General features: G+C 47.7%; 2 protein-coding genes across 2 annotated transcripts in view; one reads left to right on the top strand and one right to left on the bottom strand.

Annotated features, from left to right (window-relative positions):
• The window catches only part of MTOR (mechanistic target of rapamycin kinase), a 118111-nt gene that overhangs the window by 43415 nt on the left and 49165 nt on the right, over positions 1–25531 (bottom strand). Inside the window, exons 29-30 of the mRNA XM_084786680.1 lie at positions 6174–6249; positions 3605–3744 (exon numbers count right to left, since the gene is read on the bottom strand). Coding sequence (XP_084642806.1) covers positions 3605–3744; positions 6174–6249 — 216 coding nt within the window. The remainder of the gene's footprint in view (positions 1–3604; positions 3745–6173; positions 6250–25531) is intronic.
• Positions 16367–24270, top strand: ANGPTL7 (angiopoietin like 7). Its single transcript, XM_084786747.1, has 5 exons — positions 16367–17256; positions 19301–19401; positions 19918–20112; positions 20697–20895; positions 21089–24270. The coding sequence occupies exons 1-5, from the start codon at positions 16908–16910 to the stop codon at positions 21256–21258; spliced, it is 1014 nt and encodes a 337-aa protein (XP_084642873.1). The 5' UTR covers positions 16367–16907; the 3' UTR covers positions 21259–24270.

The following is a 25531-nucleotide window of genomic DNA, read 5'->3' as shown; positions in this document are numbered from 1 at the left end:
TTGTAAGTAATTATAAAACTGGAAAGAACCCAGGAAACTGGAGGCGTGTGGGAGTGGGAACTGTGGAGGAAGAGGCTGGTGGCACTCACCCTCAGGAGACCTCAGGTTGTGTGTCTGTTCTTTAAGAGGACTGGACAAGATCACATCTCTGGCAAGGTGTGGTGGCGCACGCCTTTAATCCCAGCACTTGGGAGGCAGAGACAGGTGGATCTCTGAGAGTTCAAGGCCAGCCTGGTCTACAAAGTAAGTCCAGGACAGCCAAGGCTACACAGAAAAACCCTGTCTTGAAAACACAACAAACACACACAATCACATCTCTGCTTTTCCAAGGCATCCAAGATGTTCCTACTTGGTTCTGTCAGGAAAAGTCCATCTCCAATTGAAACGGGAGAGCAAGAGAAGGGGAGGCCATGGAGAGGTCACGGAGAGGTCAGGGAGAGGTCAGGGAGGAGGACAAGGAGCAGAAGAGGGTGGCTGTAGAAGGGAAGGAAGGAAGGAAGGAAGGAAGGAAGGAAGGAAGGAAGGAAGGAGAACAAGCTCTGAAGAGCGAGGACTGGGCAACTCAGACACCAAGCAAGTCTACCCAGAAATGGGTGAAGAAGTAGCTTCGAGTCACAACACAGCAGGCAATTCAAAGGCCACAGAGAAAACTAAAGCATTTCAGAACTGATCAAATCTAAATTTTAAAAATAATTATACCTGTTTTATCTTTCTTCTAAGATATGGTTGTAGGATGCAGAGTTGAAGGTAGAAAACAACAAAACCCTAATTTTAAGTAACATGTCTCATTCTGAACATCCCTTCCTCCTCCAGACCAGAGCTGTCCAGCAGAGCTTGCCAAGAAGCTGGAGAGTTTTGGAGCGCTGTCCGATGAAGGAGCCACTAGCTCACATTCGCTTCTGGGTACTGATGTGTGTCCAGCACGGCTGCAGAACTGCCTTTAAGTCTTATTCAATTTTAAAATAGCTAGATGTGGCTAGTGGCTACTGTACCAGGCAGTGACCTTTTAAATACCTGTTGGACTTGAAACACCCTGAGCTATATAAACTAAATGCTGCAGATTTGGATAGAATGTTTATTTCATTCATTGAGGAACGGATAAAAAATATTCTTTTATGAAAATAAATAAAAAAGTAACTTTTGCTTTTCATAGTTCTGGATAATTAGACAAACAATTTTCTTTCTTTTCTTTCTTTCTTTCTTTCTTTTTTTTTTTTGTCTGTTTATCTGTCCTCCACCTGCTATTTGTGTGTAATTTATTTGTCTTCATGTGTATGTACAGATCCCAGAGGTCAATGTCAGGTTTCTTTTTTTTTTTTTTTTTTATTTTTATTTTTTTTTTTCTATACTTTTATTGAATATCTATGATTTACATGGCATGTACCAAAATTTCTCTCCTCTCCCCATCCCCTCATAACAGCCCTCCACCCTGGCAAACTCTCCCCAGTAATATAAAGCAAGCAAACAAACAGACAGACATCTTATCACAGAAGCTGTAGTGCATCATGCAGTATAGCCTTTTGTCCACATATGTTTACTTTTAACTGACAATGTCAGGTTTCTTCCTGCACTGCTCTCCATCTTAATGACTGAACGACAGTGTACACCTGTGGTTATGTGTGTGCATATGCAGAGGTGTGCACTGTGTCCATGCGTGCAGGCCAGTGGAGAACGTCGGGCGTTCTGTGTTCTCACTCTCTACTTTAATTACTTTGAGACGGTTTTTCGGTTTTTTGTTTAAACTATAAAAAAGTGATATATGCCAGGTGGTGGTGGCGCACGCCTTTAATCCCAGCATGCGGGAGGCAGAGGCAGGCGGATCTCTATAAGTCCAAGGCCAGCCTGGTCTACAAAGTGAGTCCAGGATAGCCAAGGATACACAGAGAAACCCTGTCTCAAACAACCAAAAAACCAAAAAAGTGATATATGTGTGTGCTTTGCCTGAATGTGTGTCTGAGCACCGTATGTGTGCCTGGTGTCCACAGATGCCAGAACAGGGTACTAGATCCCTGGAACTGGCGTTCCAGACAGTTGTGAGCTGCCATATGGGTGCTGGGAATCAAACCTGGGTCTTCTGCAAGGGCAGCCAATGTTCTTAACAGCTGAGCCATTTTCTTGGGCCCCCAAAAAGGTCTCCCACTGAGCCTCGAGTTACGCTGGAAGTGTAAACACTAGGAAGCCTCTTGCCTCTACCTTCCACAGTTTGGTACTACAACTGTGCCACATTCGGCTTTTTATGTGGGCACTGGGATACGAATGCAGGTCCTCAGGCTCTGCGGCACATGCTCTTACCTGTGAACCATCTCTCCAGCCTGCCCTCTTGCCCCTGATTTTTTCAAACAGTCTCCTGAACCCAGAACTCACCAACTTGGCAGGACTAGGTGGCCAGAAGCTCCAGGAATCCACTTGCCTGTTTCTCTAGCATCGTGGCCAGATACACATTGCCACGCCTGGCTTCTCTGAACTCAGGTCCCCATGCTTGTGTACAGCAAGCACTTTACTGACCGAGGCATCTACCTACCTCTGTCTATCTGAAATTCTTTTTTGGCTGTTGCTGTTTGCTTGTTTGTTTTCTTTTTGGGCTCTTTTTTTTCCCCCGAGATGGGGTTCTCTGTGTTGCCTTGTCCTAGACTTGCTTTGTAGATCAGGCTGGCCTTGAACTCACAGCGATCCACCTGCCTCTGCCTCCCGAGTGCTGGGATTAAAGCTGTGCACCACCACACCTAGCCCTGTTGTTTGTTTTTCAAGACAGGGTTTTTCTATATAGCCTGGCTGTCCTAAAACCCACTCTATAGACCAGGCTAGTTTTAAACTCATAGAGATCCACCTGCCTTAAAGGTGTGCAACACCACACTCAGCCCAGCCCAACAAGAGCTAACCAATTCCTAGTATTTTTTTTAAATGTAAGATTTATTTATTTCTATTTTTATGTGTATGGGTGTCCTGCCTACATGAGTATGTCTGGGCACCATGTGCATGCAGTGCTTGAAGAGGCCAGAAGAGGGCACTGGATCCTCCGGCAGAAGGTGGTCAGATGCTCTGTGGATACTGGGAACTGAACCCAAGTCCTCTGCAAGAGTAGCCAGCCAGTGCTTTTAGCTGCTGAATCATCTCTCCAGCCTCAAAATTAAAGTTGTAGAATAGGAGCTCTTTAGCAGATCAGCGAAGGCCAGGAGCATAGAGCAGGAGGAGGGAGACAGTGCGGTGCTAGAGACACATAGCTCTTCTGCCTGGAGCATTATATGGGTGAGAAAATAAAAAGCCATAAAACAATGGAGCTGGGGACAGTGCATCGCAACTGTGATCCTACCACTAGGGTGGCTGAGGCAGGAGGATTGCTGCAGGCTCAAGTCAGTTTGGGCTAGATAACAAGTTCCAGGTCAGCATGGGCTACAGAGTGAGAGTAACTCAAACAACAAAAAATGAGCCAAAACCAATCTTGTGCTGAGGCAGAACAGAGATTACAAACACCTAAGTTACAGATGATTCCTAGGAAAGCAGCAAGTGACAGAGAGCAAGAGTCTGAGGTGAGGACAGTTTGGGGGAAGGCTCACTGGAGAGATGAGCCTCTCCTGGCCACTCAGGTTAACCCAGGGCAGCTCACCATTCCCCCAAGGCCTCAAGACAGCGCATGCGGCCCAGCATCAGCTCCGGGTCATCCTTGTTTGTGTCCATCTTCTTATCATAGGCCACAAGAGCATCCTCCCATTCATGCAGTTTCTCATACCAGGTGGCCTGGATCTCCTGCAGAGAGCGAGCAAGGGTTATGCTTTTGCGTGCCCACACTCGTCCCTATGCTGTACTATAGTCTATACACAGTTAGTTCCCTTATCAGCATGTCTGAGCTTAGGCTGAAAAAGAATTTATCTGGTGGTAGGCTGTTTGGCAGAGGTAGAGATGCTATTTCCTGGGCACACTAATGACTGATCCTGAATCCTGAGATACACTGAGAGCACATGGAAGGTCCAGCTCCCCCCACGCCACTTCCAGGGGTCATGGGGAATATTAGTACATAGGGGGAAGCATGCAGGGAAAGAGGGACCCCCAACCACAGCTCCTGCACTCCAGTCTGCTGCATTGCTGACACTGGGCTGTCAGCCCAGGCCACAGCTGCTTCTTTTTAGAAGCCCTTGATTCTCTGCATTCTTAATGCATTTCTAAACTTTCAGGAAATAATTTAAAATACAATAGAACACTACTACTTAAAATTCTCTGGACAACCTTTCATCCTTCTACAGTCCTCCATCCAACATTCCCTTCTATGTAGCACTTGGCCCTTCTACCAGTGTCCAGGCCAGTGGAGGGATTCCATTATCCTGGCAGACGGAGTGCCACGCTGATGCTGAGCGGTGTCCACATGAGTAACGGCGCTCAGTCTGAAAGCTCCAGACCAGAATGATCAGAGACTGTTTTATGTGTTTTCTGTCTGCCTTTGAGTCTCTTCATCAGCTCAGTAGGAGGTTATTTCTGTACCAGGCCAGGCCACTGGCTCTCTAGAGGGTCCTTAAAGACCAACATGACTCTGAGGTAGACTTGCAGATGATATACACAGGGTCCACGTTAGTTTCCCTGCTCCTTTCTCCCCTTTCTTAGATAAAACTCATGTTTATACAGCAGATACAGAAGAAACCACCACTCTGCTGAATGAAGGAGCCTCTCCTTGATGAACCTGGGCAATGAGGTCATTTCTACTGTGCAATGTTGACTGCATTTCCTTCCAACATCCCCTGTTGCCCATGCACCAGTGGGGTTGCTGAGATCAGCCTATCTGTGTAAGGTAAACTAACCTGCATCCTTTAAGCCAAGAATAATGTCTCTATTCTGCCTACATATGAAAGAGAACCTGGAGAAGAATGGCTTACAGAGACATAGTAGTGAAATACCTCAAGATGAAGGGCAGCCCAGATAAATGCCCAGGCTGGATTTCTACACAAGCAGCCAATGACTAATGTGTTGCGCACACTTGGTGAACTGGCGGAAAGTGGAGGGAGCAGCATATGGAGCAGGTCAAGCAGGGGGCAGGACATTTTGAATTGCAATGGGTTGCAGAAACTATAAGGTTTAAGCAATGAATCACACAAAATTCTAATGAGATTGCTGTTACATAAATTGTGCTGAGAAAGCACAGGCTCTGCCAAGAAAAGGCAAACCATTGTCAAGCTTAATATGATTCAGCTACCTAAATATAACAGAAAATCTGCCACGGTTTAGCAATAATCCTGAGCTAATGGCCACCTTCAGAACCTGAAGACGGAGATGTTCATTTATGGTTGGCACTCTGAGCACTGGAGTATGAGCCATCTGTTGGCAGATCACCTGAACACCAGATGTGCAAAGAACCCTGTTTCAATCAGACTTACAGGGGCCTAAGCTCCAGGGCTACTGCAGTAGAGTACAGAATGGTCTGGGGAGTACACTGTGTGCTTCCTGCCTTCTGCAAACAAGGACTGTGGCAAAGACAGATGAGATAGCATTCTTTGTGTTCTGTCATCACCTAGAGAGAGGCTGTCCTTGGTTTTTTTACAGGCAATATATGTTTAAGACAGTGAAAGATCGCCTGATGCTTCAGTCCAATGAGGCACAATGCTAGACAATCAGCTAGAAACCCTTGCCTCTTGATTAAGGCAAACCGCTGTAAGTGATCTACACAATTAATAAAAGGCTCCCATCAAATATATAGACCCAGAGTTTCCTGACCTTCCAGGGTCCCAGTGTTTAGCTGATTAAGCTAGTGCTTTATAAACTCAGGGATAATCAAAGCAGCCTCTTAAGCCGCAAGGAGGCATGGGAATGATTTGTTTATGACAGGCAAGGATGGCAGCAGAGAAGCAGCTATATAAGTAATAATGAAACAGGAAGTCCCCCGGTGTCAGACATAAATTAAGAGGATGCATTTATGTTTTCCTCTTGGGGAATCAGGCAGTTTCTAACACAGGGTAATGAGGTTTTCCTTTTTCTTTCTTTCTTTTTTTTTCTTTTGAGACAGGGTCTCTCTGTGTAGCCTTGGCTGTCCTGGACTCGCTTTGTAAACCAGGCTGGCCTCGAACTCACAGCAATCCACCTGCCTCTGCCTCCCAAGTGCTGGGATTTACAGCCTCACAAATTAAGGAAAGAAACTTTCTCCAGGTGGTCTCTACTTCTTGCCTTTCCAGCAGGAAAAAGAAGGCACTTACCAGCTCTCCAAAGTGTTTCATGGCATACTCTAACACTCCAGAAGCTGCCTCAGGTTGCTGTAGCTTATTATTAATGCTGAGGGGAAAAAAAGGAAAAATAGTTACACTCATGTATCTGAGGTGAGAGGTCCGGGGACACTGTAGGCAAGATGGCTCATTAGCATCCGGAGGATGAGTTCTCACAGACACAGGGGCTATCAGTCACCTGTCATCACTCGGAAAGCTTGGCCTGAATGACTTTCTCTGAGAAAGGGTTTTGATTTCCTGTCTCTGGTCTGAGGGACAGTAAGTAAACGCTTGTATGTGGTGCTCTGGGCCTGTTTTCTAGACAGCAGACACTGGTTGCCTTTCGATGTTGTCTGGTAGGCAGTGTGTGTCCAAAGCCTCACTTGGGCATGCAAGGCATGTGTTTTACTACTGAGCTACACTCTCAGTCACACATTTGAATGTTTTGGGGCTGGAGAGATGGTTCAGTAGTTAAGAGCAGTTGTTGCTCTTGACAAAAGTCCCAGGTTTGGTTTTCAGCACCCACACGATGGCTGGCAATTGACTGTAACTCAAGTTCTGGGGGATCTGATACTTTTGTCTGGCCTCTTTGGGTACTGCACATATGTGGTGCACATATACACATACAGGCAAACACTCACTGACATTGAAATATTTTTAAAAATAACTTTATCTCCAGGCTCTTTGTTCATGCTGACCGCTCATCTGCCAGAGCCCACAATTCTCTGGTCCACGGCCTTCTTTGGTCCCTCTTCGGGGACAACCCCTCCCTCTGCAGTCAGCCTGTGGGAACACAGTTTCTAGCGCTCGCCATCAGCATCTAGATGCTTTTCCCTGGGGTTCCACTTTACTGATGTCATCTTCAGGTAGTCTTGGGGCCACAGGATGGAGAACTGTACACCGGCTGATGCGCAGGGCCACTGCGAGGCCTGGTCCCTACAGTTAACTAATCAGAGGCTACCAAGATGACCCTAGAAGCAAGAGAACTGCAAGCCTTAGTCCCTTATTCTAAGAGGAACTTGTGCAATTACGCCAATGCTACACACAGCCTGCTATGGTATGGAAGGCAGGGAATGGGGAGAGCACTGGGGCAGGCAACAATGGTTGTATCCAGTTACCGGGAGGCAAACACCAACATGTGACATACTAACTTGAGAATCCTGGCTGATTGAACGAGCATGGATCTAGTTTATTGCACAAAGTACAAACTGTCTACTTGAGCAGAATTAATTTTTAAATGGTTTTGGGAAATTCCAGGACTTGGTAACACGGCAAGAGGTTGCTGTTATGAATACATATTTTTTTAATTCCACCACTTTTTTTCCAATGAAACTGAAAGGAACTGCCCAGAAGGCTGATGAACTAGAGACGCTAACATCTGTGAAAGTAATAATCAAATGCCTCATGTTTACAAAGCACATTTCTAACAATCCTTCTAACCATCACTCCTTTGGCCTCACTTCCCTGAGAAAAATCAGGAAAGAAAGGTTAGGATTTATTCCCTCTTACTAATGAAGACACCAAGCCAAGGAAAGGCAACAAGTCCCTAGACTCAGACCGAATCAGAATGTTCTCCCTAACATCTGGAGCAAACAGATGCCTCATTAAGAAGTGGGGAATGGGCTGGCAAGATGGCTCAAGGCACTAGCTGCCAAGCCTAACACTCTGAGTTTGACCCCCAGGACCTACACAGTAGAAGGGAAGAATGGACTCCTGCAAGTTGTACATGCGCACGTGGGCTCTACATGCGCATCACGGCACGTGAGTCCCCTGGCCTCAGGGGTTGGCTCTCACGGGGTAGGGTGAACTGCATCGCTGACAAGCATTACTCAGCCCAGCTCTGTCACCATCTAGTTCTTTAACAATAGTTTTGGAAGCTAAAACAACAGGAAAAAGGAAGACAGCACACACTCCCTGCTATGTGAGAATGTCATGGTCTCAGTATTTGGTGGTGAACTCCTAAGTGGCCTTGGTGGGAGGAGATCCTGGCAGGATGAACCTGTCCTGACAGGGAAGGTGAAGTGCTCTAACCAGAGCACTAACTCTTAAGAAACAGATTAAAACAACAACAACAACGACGAAAAAACACCTGAAAAGCACCGTACCAGCTTTAGCAACTGTTCTAATCCTGTGCTCTGGAACACACTCTACTTCAAGAATAAACTATAAACATCATAAGCCACTTGGCTTACTTTGAGACTCACTGACAATGTGGTTAAACAAACAACCAAACCCAAAACCACATAAAATGCCTTTGCCCAATCCATTCCACCACTAACTATGAGTAAAAGAGAGCTTAACAATTAATCAGAATTAGGAAGTGACAACATCTAGTGCACAAGTTCAGACTTTTCTGAATTCGTGGGAGTGTCACGAAGCCCCTCCGTAACCCCTCCATGTGTGGCCCTCCAGTCTCTCTCCACTAGACTCAGCCCAACAGCAGTGGAATACGCACTACAAACCAGCTCTCACTAAGGTAGTGGAAGACACGGTAGGAAACAACGTCAGAGACGGAGGGCTGGGTAGCCACACCCTCACGGAGAAAGTGGGTGGAGGCAACAGGTCAGCCAGACTTCCCACCTCTACTCTGCTGGTGCCTAGGAGCTAAGAAGTAGGAGGCTCACAGCTGTCCTAACAGAAGCAGCAGGGGTGACTGTAGTCTGGGATTACTCAGGTGCTTCCCTACACAGTTACAAATCTACACAGCAAGTCAAAACTGCTTACCTGCAAATTAAAGCCAGAGTCCATAAACAGACCTGGCCTTTAGGAAACAAAGTCAGCTGGAAAAGAGGCCTATTCATTTTGTTCCTAAGACGGTTTTCTTTTCTTTTTAAAGTGGGGCTGAATTCAAGAGCTAAAGACTGGGAATGTTCTTGCTAATTGAGGAAACCAACTCTCTGAGGCTGAGTGGGACTAATGAGTAACGGCAATAAATTGCCTCTGTCTTCCCAGTCAAGCGGATCACACAGGGCACCTCCTCTCAGACTTCTGCTTCCTGAGGCTGGGAAAGCAGGTTTTGAAGAGGGACCACTTGGTGAGATTCCTTGGTGCCTGTGACACTCCCCTCCCCACTCAGCCTGGCCCTCTGTGACTTTTCATTTTTGTCTGTCTATCTGTCTGTCTGTCTGTCTATCTATCTATCTTAAAGACAGGGTTTTTCAGCCCGGTGTGGTGGCGCATGCCTTTAATCCCAACACTCTAGGGAGACAGAGACAGAGGCAGACAGATCTCTGTGAGTTCGAGGCCACCCCGCCTACAAAGTGAGTCCAGGACAGCCAAGGCTACACATATAGAAACACTGTCTCGAAAAATCAAAAAAGAAAAGATAGGGTTCTTCTGTGTAGCCCTAGCTGCCCTGGAACTCACCTCGGGGGAGTTAAAAGCAAGTGAAGGAGAGCCTTCCACACCAAGCCTGGAGGGCGGAGGCCCAGGCACACAGGGAGCATGTGTGTTCCATCCGCATTGCCTGGCTTCCCTGGTGCTCCATCAGGAATTTATGAGAACGTTACTGCTTGCTTCTACATGGCCCTGGGCCTTCCTTCTAGAACAGACTGCTGTCTGTCTTTCACTTGGTTCCCTGTCAAGGAAGAATTCTCTGAATTCCCTTGGCCCTGGCCTGATGACACATGAGCCACAGCTGGCAGGAGATGGTTGGACCGGCATGTCGTGACCAGGCACGGTGGCTGGCGCGGAACACTGCCTTGGGTCCCTACCACCACATCACACAGTGTTTTCACGGCATAGACCTGCTTCAGGCGCCCCTGCTACTTCTCCCAGCACTGAGTCTTAATTTAGTTCTGTGCCTAGCACAGAGAAACAACAGGATCATCTAGTGCCCCCTGCAAAGCCAGGTCTCCACTAGGCAGCTCGGCGGGCTTGGAACAAGAGAATGGTGTGTTTAGGGACCTTAAGAATCTCCCCTCCCCCACTACTCCCCCCCCCCCCCATGGAGCTGACAACCAAACCTAGGGCATTGTGCTAGCTAGGCAAGCGCTCTTCCAGTGATTAACCCCAACAGTCTCTTTTGGAATAGATAAGTCCAGGATGGAAGGACTGCAGTAAGACAGCAGGCAAAGGGGTGTTTGAAACGTAACACAGAGGAGGCGAGGTAGAGTCATTTAAACGCAGACAGGAAGGAACATGGTGGGAAATTCTAAGGTCTTAGAACCAATCACCTGAAAAATGTGAGACGGCTCAGTGGGTAAAGGCACTTGTCACCAAGCCTGATGACCTGAGGCTGATTCCCAGAACTCACGTGTGGAAGGTGAAAACTGACTTCCACATGTGTGATAGTGCACAAATGTGCATGCTCTCCCTCGCTCCCTCCCTCTCAACACAACACACACACAAATCAATCTTTTTAAAAGTCTGGGTGTTGGGCTGCATGCCTGTAATCCCAGCACTCAGGAGGCAGAGGCAGGCAGATCACTGAGTTCGAGGCCAGCCTGGTCTACAAAGCCAGTCCAGGACAGCTAAGGCTACACAGAGAGATCTTGTCTCGAAAAAACCAAACAACAACAAAACCCAAATCTGAGTGTTAGGTACAGTGGCACGTAATTATAATCCTAGCATTTGGGAAGCTGAGGTAGAAAGATCGTAAAATTTAAAAAGTTACTACAAGTCAAGTGGCTATTTCCTGATGTCTTGATGCCAGAGTCCCCTCAGCAGGAAAAGCTCCGACAGTATCCTCCTCCATCCCTTGGGGCAGCTGCCATGTGCCTGTTCTGTCTAGAGGATGTGCTAAATGTGCAGTAAGACTGTAGGATCCTCAGGACTGAGCAGAGTAAATGGTCGGTTAGGACAGGGAAACTTTACCTTCTAGAAACTGTTGACGGTGAGTGTGTCTTCTATAAAGTTTTTGTTTGCTCAGTTTTTGGTTTTCTGACATAGTCTTCCTATGTAGCCCAGGCTGGCCCTTGGACTTAATAGTAATATTTCTGTGTCAGCCAGAGTGCTGGGAAGACAGGCTTAAGCTACCACACCTGACAAAGCATCTTTGTAACTTGGTGGAGAAGGAAGGTGCAGAGAGGCAAACATGTTCTTTGGTGGCACAAAGTGCTGGTGACTGAACCCAGGACCTCACATGGGTTTGGCAAGAGCTATTCCACTGAACTCTATTTCTAGTCTCCCCAACCCAAATTAAGAAACATTATGGAGGCTGGAGAGATGGCTCAGAGGTTAAGAGCCCTGTCTGCTCTTCCAGAGGTCCTGAGTTCAATTTCCAGCAACCATATGGTGGCTCATAACCATCGATAGTGTGATCTGATGTCCCCTACTGGCCTGCAGGTGTACATACAGGCAGAGCACTGTATACCTAATAATAAATCTAAAAGAAAAAAAAAAAAAAGAAAAGAAACGTTATGGGTAGAGAAGTTTATTACAAAACTATTTTAATTTTAAAACAATCCCTAACTAGCATATTAATTAAATATATTTCATATGTAGATACCCAGCATAGGCTCCTGCATTCTGCTTTTGCACACAACAAGCATTTTCTACTTTACTAAGTTATTTCATACTTCCTTTTTTGTTTTGTTTTGTGAGTTTTGAGATGTCTCACTATGCAGCCAAGGTTGGCCTTAAACTTGCTATTCTCCTGCCTCAGCCTCTGTAGTGCTGGGATTTCAGGTGGGCACTACCACAACTGCCCTCATTATTCTTTTTAATGCTATGCCAGCAAGGGACCAGCAAGGGAATCCAGCTGGCTGACAGGGGTACCCGGCGGGTCCAGGCAAGAGGAAAGCTGCGCATGCACTCCCAACTCCATGCATCCTGTCAGGGATTGCTCGTGCTCATGTTGGAAGGACGGTTCCTGGAGGCCAAGCACTGCCTGGCTAAAGGCTGGGCATACACTACTTGTAGGCATCTTCTGGAAAGATGTGGGCCACGTACCTATTACAACCCAGCATGCAGCACAGGTTAGTTCAAGCCTTGGAGTGTCAAGACACACAATCTGTGCAGGCCAGGTTTCCAACTGTGGGCCTGTCAGAGGCATGTTGTAAAAGTGATGAATGGCTGTCACATTTCCAAAGCTCTGGCTGATTTAGAGAGCTATTGGCAGGCGCACTGCTCCCAGCATGTCAGCTAGTTAATTACTTCCAACTTTATCTTTTTTGTCAGCGCTTCTTGACAGATTGGCTGTTATCTTTCTCGTCTGCAGCCGTGAGCATGCCCGTCTTCTGATCATGTCTGGAAGCTTTTCTCCCTTTTTCTGCTTCTTCATATTCAGAGCTCGGGGAGACTCCAAGAAAGAAGCTGACAGGGAGGGCTCAAAGGCTCATCCTGAAGCTAGTTTCATCTACTTGGACACAAAGCACATTGGGTATTTTGGCAAGATCTGACCTTGGCCTCTGAGACTTCCCTAGCATATGGAGGCAGCTGAGGAACACAAACAGGATGGCATGGAGTAGCCACGCAGCTTCTAATACACCTTGTAGAAAAGCAATGTGGGCTGGCCCTGCACTCTCTTAGGGACAGGGCCACACTGTAGGCATATTGATGTCCCTTCTGAGGTCAGAGGAAAGAAGAAATCTCTTTGATGAGGAGGCTCAGGAGAGATGACACACCATACCTGAATAGCAAGACTGACAGGCAGTGAGATGTCCCAAAGCATTTCAAGATGGCGGTGGTGCCACCACCCATGCGCTTTATGGCCAGAGACAAGCAGGACCATAAGTCCCAGAACAGGAACCGGGGGAAGAACATCCTCCCCTCGGAGTCCCATTTCCACCTGGCAGGTCCCAGTAAGGTACTCCCCCCTGGCTTTGTGCTGAGTGCCAGATGCCGCTGCTGCAGTGGACAGATAGAGGGCCTGTCCTTTACAGAGGTACAGATTAGTGCCATAGGCAGATCAAAAAGGACAGAGCAAAGTGAACATAATGGCGACAGGAAGAAAAGGAAAACAAAGCAACTGGAGAAGAGAAGAGCATGAGCACAGACTGCACACTGGGGGTCAGGAGGGACTTTCCCAAGGAGATGACACGAAATGCTTGAAATACACTATGCCTACTTCCCAGGCAGACACTTGTCCCCATAATTTATATGCATCATCTTTTTAATTTTTTTTTCTTTCTGAGACAGTTTCTCTGTATAGTCCTGGCTGTCCTGGACTCTCTTTATAGACCAGGTTGGCCTCGAACTCACAGCGATCCGTCTGCCTCTGCTTCCCGAGTGCTGGGATTAAAAGTGTGCGCCACCATTCCTGGCTCACATCATCTATTTTCAAACAAATTTCTAGAAGAGGTACATAGGAAAGAATGCCCCTAAGTGCACAGGCAGACAGATTATCCAAGAAAGACATACTTAGGACTTCTACCAGACCAAGAAAACTCAGGGCAGCGCACTGCAACTCCCAGACGGCTCCTCCTCCAACCATCCCGTTCCCAGGGTGACTGTCACTCATCTCTAACACTTAGCCTGCTGCTCTTTCTTTCTTTCCTTTTTTAAGATTTATTTATTTTTGTTTTATATGTATGAGTGATTTGCCTGCATACATGGCTGTGCCTGCAGAAGACAGATGAGAGCATTAGATCCTCTGGAACTGGGGTTATGGACAGTTGTGAGCCACCATACAAATATTGAGAATCAAGCCTTGGTCCTCTGCAAGAGCAAAAGGGGATGCTAACCCCGGAGCCGTCTCCCAGCTCTTTGCTTGTTAGTTTTGAACAACACTCAACATTAAGTTTTGTGAGACATGTCATGCTGTTGCATGCCACAGCAGTTTTCCCTTCCTGTTGTGGGGCAGCAATTCCATTGTGTGAGACAGTGCAGCTGGCCTGGGTGGGTGGCTGCTGATGGATGTTTCTGTGATTTCAGTGCTTGTAGTAAAGATTTATTTATTATTTGTACAGCAAGTATTTTGTCCACATGTGTGCCTGCAGGCCAGAAGAGGGCACCAGACCTCGTAATAGATGGTTGTGAGCCACCATGTGGTTGCTGGGAATTGAACCTTTGGAAGAACAGACAGTGTTCTTAACCTCTGAGCCATCTCTCCAGCCCTCAGTGCTTGTATTGTGAGTGGCCTTTCTACAAACACTCCTGAACGTGTCTGCTGGAGAGAAAAATACCTAGAACTGCCAGGATACAGGTTATGCGCAGCCTTGTAAGACACCATGCTGGTTTCACTGTTTACAGCTCCCTCAGTAGTCACATGAAAACCTAAACAATCCACTTTTCTGTCGACATTGGTATTTTCAGTTTTTCTACCTTTGCCCTTCTGGCTGGTGTGTAGTGGCATCGTGTTATGGCTGAAATGTAAACTTCCACGCTGATTCATAAGATGTCGGAGCCTTGAGTGTATTTATGGGCCTTTCAGATCTCATCCACCATGAACTCTGGCCTACTCGCTTGCTCCACCGTGTGGGAAGGCTTATACTCACTGGACCCGGTATACACATAAGCACATGCTGCGAACACGCCTGACCTCCTACGCTTCTCAGTGTTGTCTTCTGAAAAGAAATGACTACTTTCTTGCATTTCCTTTTCTTTTTTCTTTTTTAAAGATGTATTTATTTATTATGTACACAGTACTTTGTCTGCATGTACACCAGAAGAGGGCACCAGATCTTACTATAGGTGGCTGTGAGCCACCATGTGGTTGCTGGGAGTTGGACTCAGGACCCTCAGAAGAGCAGCCAGTGCTTTTACCGTGAGCCATCTCTCCAGGCCTGCATTTCCTTTTCTTTTTACCACGCAGCTCAGAGTGGTCTTGAAGTTGCTGTGTATCTCAGACGGTCAAAAGCTTACAATCCTCCTGCCTCTGCCCTCTGAGTGCGGGGATATTAGGCCTGTGCACGGTTTCCCTGGTGCTGGCAGTTCCGGTGTCTGAAGATCATCTCCTACACCACCGCATTATGATCTTCCCTTCACAGCCAGAACTTAAATGCAGAGCTGAGACTTTACCTATGGTGTGAGGCAAGGACCAAAATCTGAATGTTCTCCGCCTGATGGTCACCAGCTGGCTCACCACACGTACTGAAGGGTTGACCTGTCTCCAGTGCTCCCCATGGCACCATGACACTGCAGTTCTGGGACGTTCCTTATATATTCATATGGCACACAACACTTGTGTGAGTCATGGCTTAAACACAGCATCACTAGATAGACATGAGATTACGTTAAAGAGCTCTTAGCGGATTTTGAATGAGGCTAAACCCTAATAAGCTCCATGGAACCAATGAAGACTATACTTCCCTATCACACTAGTATTCACTAAGGAAAATAAAGAGAGCAGGGACTAGCACAGGGCCAATCAGAACCTCACAGAAGGTAATCTAAAAGACGTTAGTAACATCCTGATCCCCAAAGAGGCCAAAAAAAAAAAAAAAAAAAAAAAAAAAAAAAAAAGACAGGAGATGAGAGGAAACTGTGGCCTATCTGAGCCCCTAATGCCTCTTCATTCAGAAATGTGAGCCTGCTTGGTAACTCCAGCTGCCTGAACAGAATCACCTTCTGAGGAGCCAGAAACCCCAGCTGGAAAAGGCTCAGACGGTTACAGTAAGCAGAGCTGCACAGTCAGGTTTTGTGGGGGACCCATGCTGAGTATCAGGTCAACTGCATGCCTCAGTGGCCACCAACATACACACAGCACACACATGTTCCAAAGACAGAGCTCCTGCGTAAGGACAGAAATTCCATGTTTTTACATGATTTTAGAAGAGCAGTGCCCTTCAAGTAAAGGGTATACAAGCTGTAATAACCCCGTTCCTCAGACAAAGTTACATGTAGCTACAGGGGGACTAAGAGCAAGCTGCAAAGCACACTGCATGGAGAGAGGGAACCCAGCCTCCTGATCTGGATGTATTAGGTGCCGGGAGTCTTTTCTCTGAGCTTGAATGTCTGGCAAAGGTCAGGCCTACTCACTGCTGCCCAGACACTGACAGACCATGTCTGGCATGGCTGAGTCCTGCTCTCTGTCCTAAGCTATGACAACTCCTTGTAAAAAACATCAAGTGATCTTTTTGGAAGGAAAGTGTGTAAAAAGTTAGCAGCCTCACAGATACAAACTATTAATTCAGGCTCAACAGGAATTTTGTAAAACACTGAATGATGACCAGAAAAAGGCGTATCCAGCCCAGTTAAAACTCATCTTAGCCCAAATAAGCCAGAACCTTGAGTAAACAGCATGGATTACCTTAGCAGGCCTCCCTAGCTCAGCAGTCTTAGCCCCAACTCTTTCTCACTACCTCCCCCCTCGGTGTATGTTATGTAAGCGTCAGACAGGGCTTTGGAAATTCTTGCCCTCTGCCTGTCTGCTGACAGAGCTGAGCCAGTGCCTGGCAGGGGCATCGTCTAACAGGCGCAAGTGCAGACAAACTCACGGCCCCCGACGGAGCCCAGAGACTGTGCAGACAAGGAAACCAACCCCAGCCCTGCCCCCTCCTCTTCTCCTCTGGCCTAAGTTTACTCTGACTTCACTCAACAGGCACCTGACCCTCCAGATGAGTGGGAGGGGCTTTAGTACACAGGGCCATGGCAGGGGTGGAGGTACAGGCACTAAAAATATTTAAGATGCTGCCTTGGTGGAACATTCAGACTTGGGAAGGAAAGTGTTCGAATACCCACCGAGATCCAGTTCAGAAACTCGAGCTTTGAGAGAGGCTAAGAAAGTGCACAGAGGAAGGAGACCACCAGGAAGGAGAAAACTGCCACAGTGAGTCAAAAGCTGAGCTCCCACCTCCGCTAGCTACAGACTCTAGGAGGAAGACCTGCCCAACAGACGCACAGACAATGCTGAGGACAACCTGGCTCTGCATTATCCTCGTGGCCTTTGCCAGCCACCCGGCGTGGCTGCAGAAGCCTCCTAAACGGAAGGCACAGCTCAAAGCAGCCGCCTGCTGTGAGGAGATGAAGGAGCTCAAAGCCCAGGTGGCCAATCTCAGCAGTCTACTGGGCGCACTGAGCAAGAAGCAGGAGAGCGACTGGGTCAGTGTGGTCATGCAGGTGATGGAGCTGGAGAGTGGCAGCAAGCGCATGGAGTCCCGGCTCACAGCTGCAGAGAGCAAGTACTCGGAGATGAACAACCAGATCGACATCATGCAGCTACAGGCAGCACAGACTGTCACGCAGACCTCGGCAGGTACGTGCCGTCCTCATACTCTGCGCTACGCTCCTGCTGAGGGTCTGCTGGCCCCAGCACTGCTTCTGCATAGTCTGCTCAACACAGCAACTTCAAGGAAGGGGCCTGGGGGTGGGGTGGGGTGCTATCTATAACTGTATTCTCTGGGTTAGTGATATCTGGCAAGTTTAGCCAGCACCTAAAGGTCTCTCTTTGAGATAAAGTCTCACATAGCCCAGGCTGGCTTCAAACTCACTATGTAGCCCAGGCTGGTCCTAGATTCTGGATCCTGCTGCCTTAGCCTCTCAAGCACTGGAATTGAAGGCATGAACTATCATGCTGGCTCCAGTCTGTCTGACTCACACCAACTTCAGCAACTGAGGAGCCTGAACTCCCCTCTGAAGCATGAAGTCTGACCGAAGTCACTCCCGGTTGCTGTGGCCCGACTATCCTACTTTACTGAGAGCTGGCAGACCATAAAGGAAACAGGAACAAACTACAGACTGTACCAGCTGCTGCTCTAGATGCAAAGTCTCCACCCCCCCACCCCGCCCCAGTGTTTTGGTATCCCTAGGACTTAGTGTGGATGGGGCAAACGCCACATAGCTCACTCCACAGGTCAGACATAGCCTGCAGCCATTTGAAGGAAACCTCTGTGCTCAAGAAAGGATAGAGTCCTTGATAGTCTACAGTGCTGATCTATTTTCTCCCATGGTTGATAATAAAACTCTCCCAGATGATACAGAGAACAAGTAAATGTAATGCTGTAATGCTGATCTTTAATGGCTGAAAATAAGGCCCATGCAATGAGTTCTTAGGGAAAACAACATTCAGTTACTGGTTAACCTGTCAGACAATAAATGAATTTGCTGCTCAGAGAAAATTCTAATTTTCTGAGGTTACTGAAAAACATTTGGAATGAGCATACTCTATAGATGAAGCATTTCTCATTAATGCTTGCTGCACAACAAACCAAGTCAAGAAGACATGAGTAGCTTCTAGTAAGATCCTGGCTACCCCTGGTTCAGATAAAGGAAAAGTTTTATCTGAAGTTAAGCCTGAAAAATCTGTTAAGTAATTAAACAAACACAATTCGCTTTCTAAGCATGGGCCTCCTCGCTCTTGGCTTGGGAACAGAATGGGGGGTGTTCTCATTTACCAGAAAAGCGAGCTTTCATTTGGTCCCTGAGATGAAACTGGTCACATAGACCAGGCCAGATGCCAAGCTGACTGCACTTCCTGCTGCTAGAAGTTGCCTGGGAGGGCGTGAGGTGCACCTCATTTCCCCTTCCCCAGCAGGCTCTGAGAGGAAACAGGCACGTGGAACTTCCTGCTTCCACCTGTGCTTTTCTAAGACTCCAGCCCAGCGGCCATCAAGGAAACAGTCCCTGACAATGGTGCAGGAAGCGTCTCCAGGACAACAGCCGCAGGCTCTATTGGAAGCAGCTGTTCTTTGAAGCCCCAGTACAGAGCTGCAGCCAAGGAAGCTTTTAAATCAAGCCCACGGGGAAGTGGGAAAGGCTCATTTCCTTATTTTATCAAAACTTTCAGAGATCAGTCTCAAAGGGCTCCTTGGGGGTTTAGTTTTCATTTGAGCATGTAGCCATGTGCGACTGGAGAGGGGATAAGATTTCAAATCTGTCTCCCTTAAATCCAATACCAGTCAGCAGTAGCTATTACCTGAGAAACAACAAACCAAACCCTGTGAGGTACTCAGGGCTGAGCCTCTAGCCTGACGCTACTGACAGGGCAGCTGCCCCAGGGTCTTCGCAGACGACAGCATTTCTAGAGTTCATGGACGGCCACCACAGCACGGTATCTTACTCAGACTTAACCTGAAGCTTCCTGTTTATTGGTTTCCCGGCACAGGTGAAGGAAGGGCTTCCCTAATCCAATGCCCCATAACCAAGAAGCCTAAACATGCCCCCTCAATCCTGAGGCCCACTTCTCTAAAGCCACGGGCACCCTGGGGTAGAAGTAAAGCCTTGGCTTTTAATCCAATTCAGATGTAACAGGTATGCCCTGGGGCCCAAATCTCAGCTCACTCAGCATGTTCCCCTGACAGATGCCATCTATGACTGCTCCTCCCTCTACCAGAAGAACTACCGGATATCCGGAGTATACAAGCTGCCTCCTGATGAGTTCCTGGGCAGCCCGGAGCTAGAGGTGAGGTCCCTACTGCCACATCCTACCTTTTGTCCTCCAGACCTAGAAGGCACAGAGACAATAGGACTTGGTCTGGTCTACAGAAAGGGAACTTTGGAGAAGCCAATGCACCACACGATGGAGCTATGAGAACGCTGTCTGAGATTCTCCCCTCCACTCCAGCCATCTACTTTTTTAAATCATCAAAATATCAACTTTCCTAAGTCTTACTAATGCATAACTAGTTCAAGTTCTTTCAAAGTCCTAGAGCAACTGCTCTTTAGGGAAGGAGACATGAGCAGGAGGCACACTCAGGTACCTGACTTTCCCAGTTAAGTTGTGTTCACACTGCCCCAAGCCCTATGGCCATGCATTCCCACGCTAACCACCACTGGGCCCCAGCCCTCCACCTTGGAGCATTATTTCTGCTGCAGTCTGCAGGGAACACATGATTACTGACACTGCAGGCATAGCACGCAGGTGCGGGAGTCTGTCCTCAAGCTCCTGCCCCTGCCCAGAGGATCCTCTCTGCTTCAGGTGTTCTGTGACATGGAAACTTCAGGCGGAGGCTGGACCATCATCCAGAGGCGCAAGAGTGGCCTTGTCTCCTTCTACCAAGACTGGAAACAGTACAAGGAGGGGTTTGGCAGCATCCGAGGGGACTTCTGGCTGGGGAATGAACACATCCACCGGCTTACCAGGCAGCCAACGCGGCTCCGCGTGGAGCTGGAGGTAAGCTCAAGCTGTGAGGCCCTGACTGCTGGGGCCCACTGCACACATGGGTCTGAGGCACCACCTTAGTCTACTCACTATAGGTGTGTAGAGTCACTGCAGCAGTTTTCCTGAAGCTTCAGTGCAGTTAAGGAAAAAAAGTTTTTTCTTTCTATCTCTCAGCATAGTTAAACTATAAGACCCAAGCCAGAACAGGGTAAACCCAGTTACTGGGATGGAAACACCATCATCTTTGTTCTGGGATCTTTTTAAGTACAAACCTCAGTGACATTGGGTGGTGGCCCTCGAGATGGCTTCAAGCATGATGTCCCCACTTATTCCTACAGCATCTCAGAATGAGATTTAATAAAAATCACACATCTGCCCCTTCGAGACCTGAAGGGGTACACAGAGAACAAGCCAGGTCACATGGTGAGTCCAGACCTTGTTTGCTGACTTGCAGCTAACATGGTGAACTGTAATAGTCTGACCAGAGTTCCACCTGTGAAGAGATGTTTGGTTGTGAGGCTAGTGAGAAGAAGGGCCCAGGGCCTACAGAAATGACATCCTTTATGGTTCCCTAAGGCTCTGCTCTTCCTTGCCAGGACTGGGAGGGCAATGCACGCTATGCAGAGTACAGCCACTTTGCACTGGGCAACGAGCTCAACAGCTACCGCCTCTCCCTGGGGAACTACAGTGGCGACGTGGGGAAGGACGCCCTCCTCTATCATAACAACACGGTCTTCAGCACCAAGGACAAGGACAACGATAACTGCTTGGACAAGTGTGCAGAGCTGCGCAAAGGTGAGGCTGGGAGGCGGGAGGGCTCGGGCCACAGTCCCACCAAGGACAAAGCAGGGTTGCAGACGTGCAGCTGGGGCTCTGGCGGTGCTGTTTGGTCCCTTTGCTAGCAGCTTTAATTTAACCTCATCAGTCGGCCACAATCTGGGGAGGGCATCCCAGGCTACTAGCCTCCTCTGTTTCTTTCTCATGCCAGGTGGCTACTGGTATAACTGCTGCACGGATTCCAATCTCAACGGGGTGTACTATCGCCTGGGGGAGCACAAGAAGCACATGGATGGCATCAGCTGGTACGGCTGGCACGGAGCCAACTACTCCCTCAAACGGGTGGAAATGAAGATCCGTCCAGAAGCCTTCAAACCCTAAGAGAAGGCTGCTGCAGAACAGCGCTATGGAAGTGAGGCACGGAGGCTGAGGAGGGCAGAGCAGGATGGGAAGAGGGTGGGAAAGGGTAGGAAGGGGATGCCTATCATCTTCAAGGAAAAGCCACTCTCTAAGCAGCATGATAGAACTTTATCTGTGCCGTCAACATGAGCACACGCACACACAACAGAACCACACGCACCCAAACCGTATGCACTAGCAAATGGCGACACAGTCAGACCCAGTGGGGCCTGGCACAGGTGCCACAGCGGGGAGGACTGAGATGGTCCACAGCAGCAGCTCATCTTCCACATGACTTAGCTGTGGAAAACAGTAATCCTGACATCACTTTGCCCACTTTCCCTAACCGAGGCTTAGATGACACGAGGGAAAAGAAGAAGTAAGAAGATCCACTGGGATTCTCAGAGGGGATGGGAGAAATCAAAGCGGCTGGCGGAGCATTGCTTCCTATTCTTCAATCCCAAGACACTTCCTCTGTCTATAGGATTTGTTTTGTTATTCTTTTGGAGACAGGGTCTTTCTACATAGTATGGCTGTCCTAGAACTCACCATGTAGACCGGGCTGGCCTTGAACTCACAGAGATCTATCTGCTTCTGCTTCCCAAGTGTTAGGATTAAAGGCGTGCACCACCATGGCTGGCTTACAGGATTTTTAAGACACAAAACTGTGGGGGCTGAAGACCAGCTGTCCAGGTTGGACTTGCTTCAAGGAGTCTCCAGGGCCATGGGCCTTGCAGTCACAAGCCTGGCTCAGGAGACAGCACTGCATGGCATGCTTCTGGTCTGACATGGGAGGGAAGACCAGTGGGGTGGTGAGCACAGGGTTTGGGTTATCACAATACTGCCTTAAAACAATCTCAGCCAACAAACATATCCATTTTTTATTCATTCTGCAAGAAATAGACTCAAAGAAATCCCCTTTAAAAACACTGTCGGTTAAGAGAAATGTCTGGAAAATGAAGGTAGATGGTGCTTTGGTTAAAAGCTTATGCTTCATCTTTTCTGTACAAATAAAAAATTGTAGTTTCTGATTTAAACACTCAAAATATCATTTTCTATTACAATAAACACTAACAAAACTTGAGTACTTTCTTTTAAATTCTTTTTTAAATTTATTTTTAATTTTTAAAATTTTATTAATTTATTCAGATTACAAAAAAAAATTTATTCAGATTACAACTCAATTGTTATCCTATCATTTGTATCTTCCCATTCCTCCTTCCCTCCTGCTTTCACCCTATTCCCCTTCCCTAGGTCTATGACCGAGGGGGACCTCCTCCCCGACTATATGGCCATAGGCTATCAAGTCTCATTTGATATCCTGCTTCTTCTTTCTTTGAGTGCCACCAGGCCTCCTCACCAAGGGGAGGTGGTCAAATATGGAGCACCAGAGTTCATGTCAAAGTCATTCCCCAGAATGTTCAGTCCATTGGGTAGATCAGAGTAGGGTTCTTTTAAATTCTTATTATTACCACTGAGAACATGGTAAAAATGTCAGGTGAAAAGTCAGAGTGATCAGTAAACCTAGAGTTTGTTCAGTGAAACCAAAGGAACACCCCCACCCAACCCCCCAAAATAAAGGACAGCGAAAGAGCAGGGGGAAGGGCGTAAGCCATGCAGAGCCCAGCACTGGCAGCCCCCACACCAGAACACTTTACACAGAAATGCTCTACTTCCTCCCTTCACCACAGGGGCATCCAGGGCTGTTGCCTTTTACCAAAAGAACCATCAGTACAAGCTAAGCCATGTCTCTCATGTATCAGCTTCTGTGCCCACAGTTCTCTGGTTGCTGGGAGTCCACTTGCCCTCATGAACAAGAACCATAGGGATTTTTCATAGAATTAAAGTGAGAAGGGAAGCTGCATAAAGTAGGGATTCCCAGAGGAGAGCTATTCAGACAGGAACTTCCTCAGGCGGGCAGGAAAATGAGATGCCAGTAGCACATGGCTTGAAGGATCAGTGACAGGCTTCACAGGAGTGCGCAGAGCAAGGAGCCACACAGAAAAGCTGATCAATAAGATCCCTATAACCAAGAAACTTCTCAAAGAGAGAGATAGGGAGAGTGAAGAACAAACAAGGCATTCCTAGCTCCTCCATTTCTCGAGCACATCTCTAGCACCAGCTGAGGGGTGGACATAAGGATTGCGCCCCCCAGCCTCTCACCAGAGAGAAGGCAGAACCAGCAGGAACCAGAAGCAGAGCAGGGTGCTGTTGCTGAAGACAAGGGCACTCTGTTCTGACAGGGCCCTTTCCGAAGTGAACAGGGGTCAGGTACATAAAAGCACCGTGCTACACAGAGGACGTACATAACCAGCCTGACAATCCACTCAGCAGCACCAGTCTTTGTTTTTATTATGTAGATGTCTCAATCAGAGACATTCAAAGGAAGTGACATGTTGGGTAGGGCAGGGAGTGCACAGCTTTGATGAAATTCTCCCTTCTACTGAGCAAAGTAAGGCTGGCTGCTGGGCAATGGGGCGCATGCCTTTAATCTCAGCGTTTGGGAGTCTGGGGCTGGCAGATCTCTGCCGAGGCCAGCCTGGTCTACATAGAGAAACCCTGTCTCAAACAACAGGAAGCAGGCTAACAGGCCTCACGCACTGGATAACCAACAGGGTCCCGCAGCTATTACAGTGTTTCCTAAAACCCAATTCCTTCTAATCCACTGTTCCCCTGAGAAGTGATTACATTTTCTCATCTACGTGAGCTTCCAGTAGTTTATATTACCTCAATGTTGGCCCAGCTTGGAGGTTACATGTGGGATTTAATTTGCCCTCAAACAGATAGGTAAGAAAGCCAACAGGTGGGAAAAAGACAGATTGAACCAGAACAGAAAATCCTCCCAAAGTAGTCTCTTATGTGCTGAGATTACAGGTGTGCACCACCACATCTGGCTCAAAGGGCAATTTGTTTATTAAAAACAGAAAAAAAAAAAAAAGACACAGCTGGTTAATGTAAGTGTATGTATTATCATAAGCTCTGAGAATAGAAAAATTAGCTAGGGGAATATGAGCAGGAAAAAAAAATCATCAACCACTGTGTGTGGGAGAAGGGTGTTAACAGTCAAACAGAGAGGACACCTACAGTTTGCTGGGGGAGAGGGGCAGGGACTCAGAAGCCATTAAAAAGAAAGGAATTCAGTCGGTGACTTGAGAGCCACATCCTCAAGACCACACAGTGGACATACAGCTCACAGGGCCAGGACTGCAGAGGAGTCTGATGTCTCACCACACCTCGTGGGGAAGCACTCGGGGGCAGCTCTCAACAGCAGTAGAGCAGAGACCAGCTATAATCACAGCCTTCAGGAGACTGAGGCAAAAGGGGTCTAAGTACACTCTGTGCTACATAGGAAGACACATTCTCAAAAACAAACAAACCCAAAGCCAGATCAAATGAACAAAAAGGACCCAACAACCCCCAGAAGCAATAAAACAACTTTTCCTAGTAAAGATGGCAGACGTGAAAGCTACAGACAGAAGCAAAGAAATGAACTGGGGAGGCTCAGGAGGCCACCCTAGCGGCTGTCAGCTGGTCAGGCCTGAGTAGCTTAGAGCACACGCTTCCCTTAGAACAGAACTTACAATTGAAAAACAAACAAAACACCTCAAACCCACAAGCTATTTGTAGGGAATTAAGATCACTTTCAATTACACTGGCTTAAAAAGCTAGTGAGCATTTTTCTATTCTTACTGTATCTTTCTGTTACACATTGCACTAACTTCCATGTCTCTAGGATTGTCTCAAATACGAGGGAAAGCAGAGGGTGGGATGAGCAGCTTCAAATACGTCTCAGAAAAGTCAGCAAGGCTGCAGGGGGTAAAATGAGCTCTCTGAAGTTAAATTACCCGCCCAGCCAGCAGCCCTGGCTTCTGTCAGCTACCACATGAGGTTGTGCAAGTGAGAGGACAAGGGAGAAATGCAGGACGCTGTTTCCTGTGAAGCAGGCTTTGAAGGATGGCACATCTGTAACTGTTCCCACAAGGTACTTCAGACACCAGCAGTCTCTGTGTCAGTGGATCTGGGCAGACGCAAGATTCCATTTGACCTTTAGGCATCTGCTAAAGGCAGAATGAACACAGGGTCTGTCGGCCTGCCCAGCAGCTTATTAGCTGTTGATCTGTCCTGAGCTATCGCCAGGTAAGTGTTGAACCATGTTAGCGTCTCCATGGAGAGGGTTAGACTCCAGAGTCAACATTCTCTCTAATCAGCAGGGGAAGCGAGCAGTTCTCCAGGAGCTGAGGCTGACGGTCCAGCT

Source organism: Acomys minous, assembly GCF_964271855.1.
Source record: "Acomys minous genome assembly, chromosome: 6".
In the NCBI taxonomy this organism is placed as follows: Eukaryota; Metazoa; Chordata; class Mammalia; order Rodentia; family Muridae; genus Acomys; species Acomys minous.
Note: the sequence above shows the minus strand (reverse complement) of the source record. Positions and strands in the feature narration are given on the sequence as shown.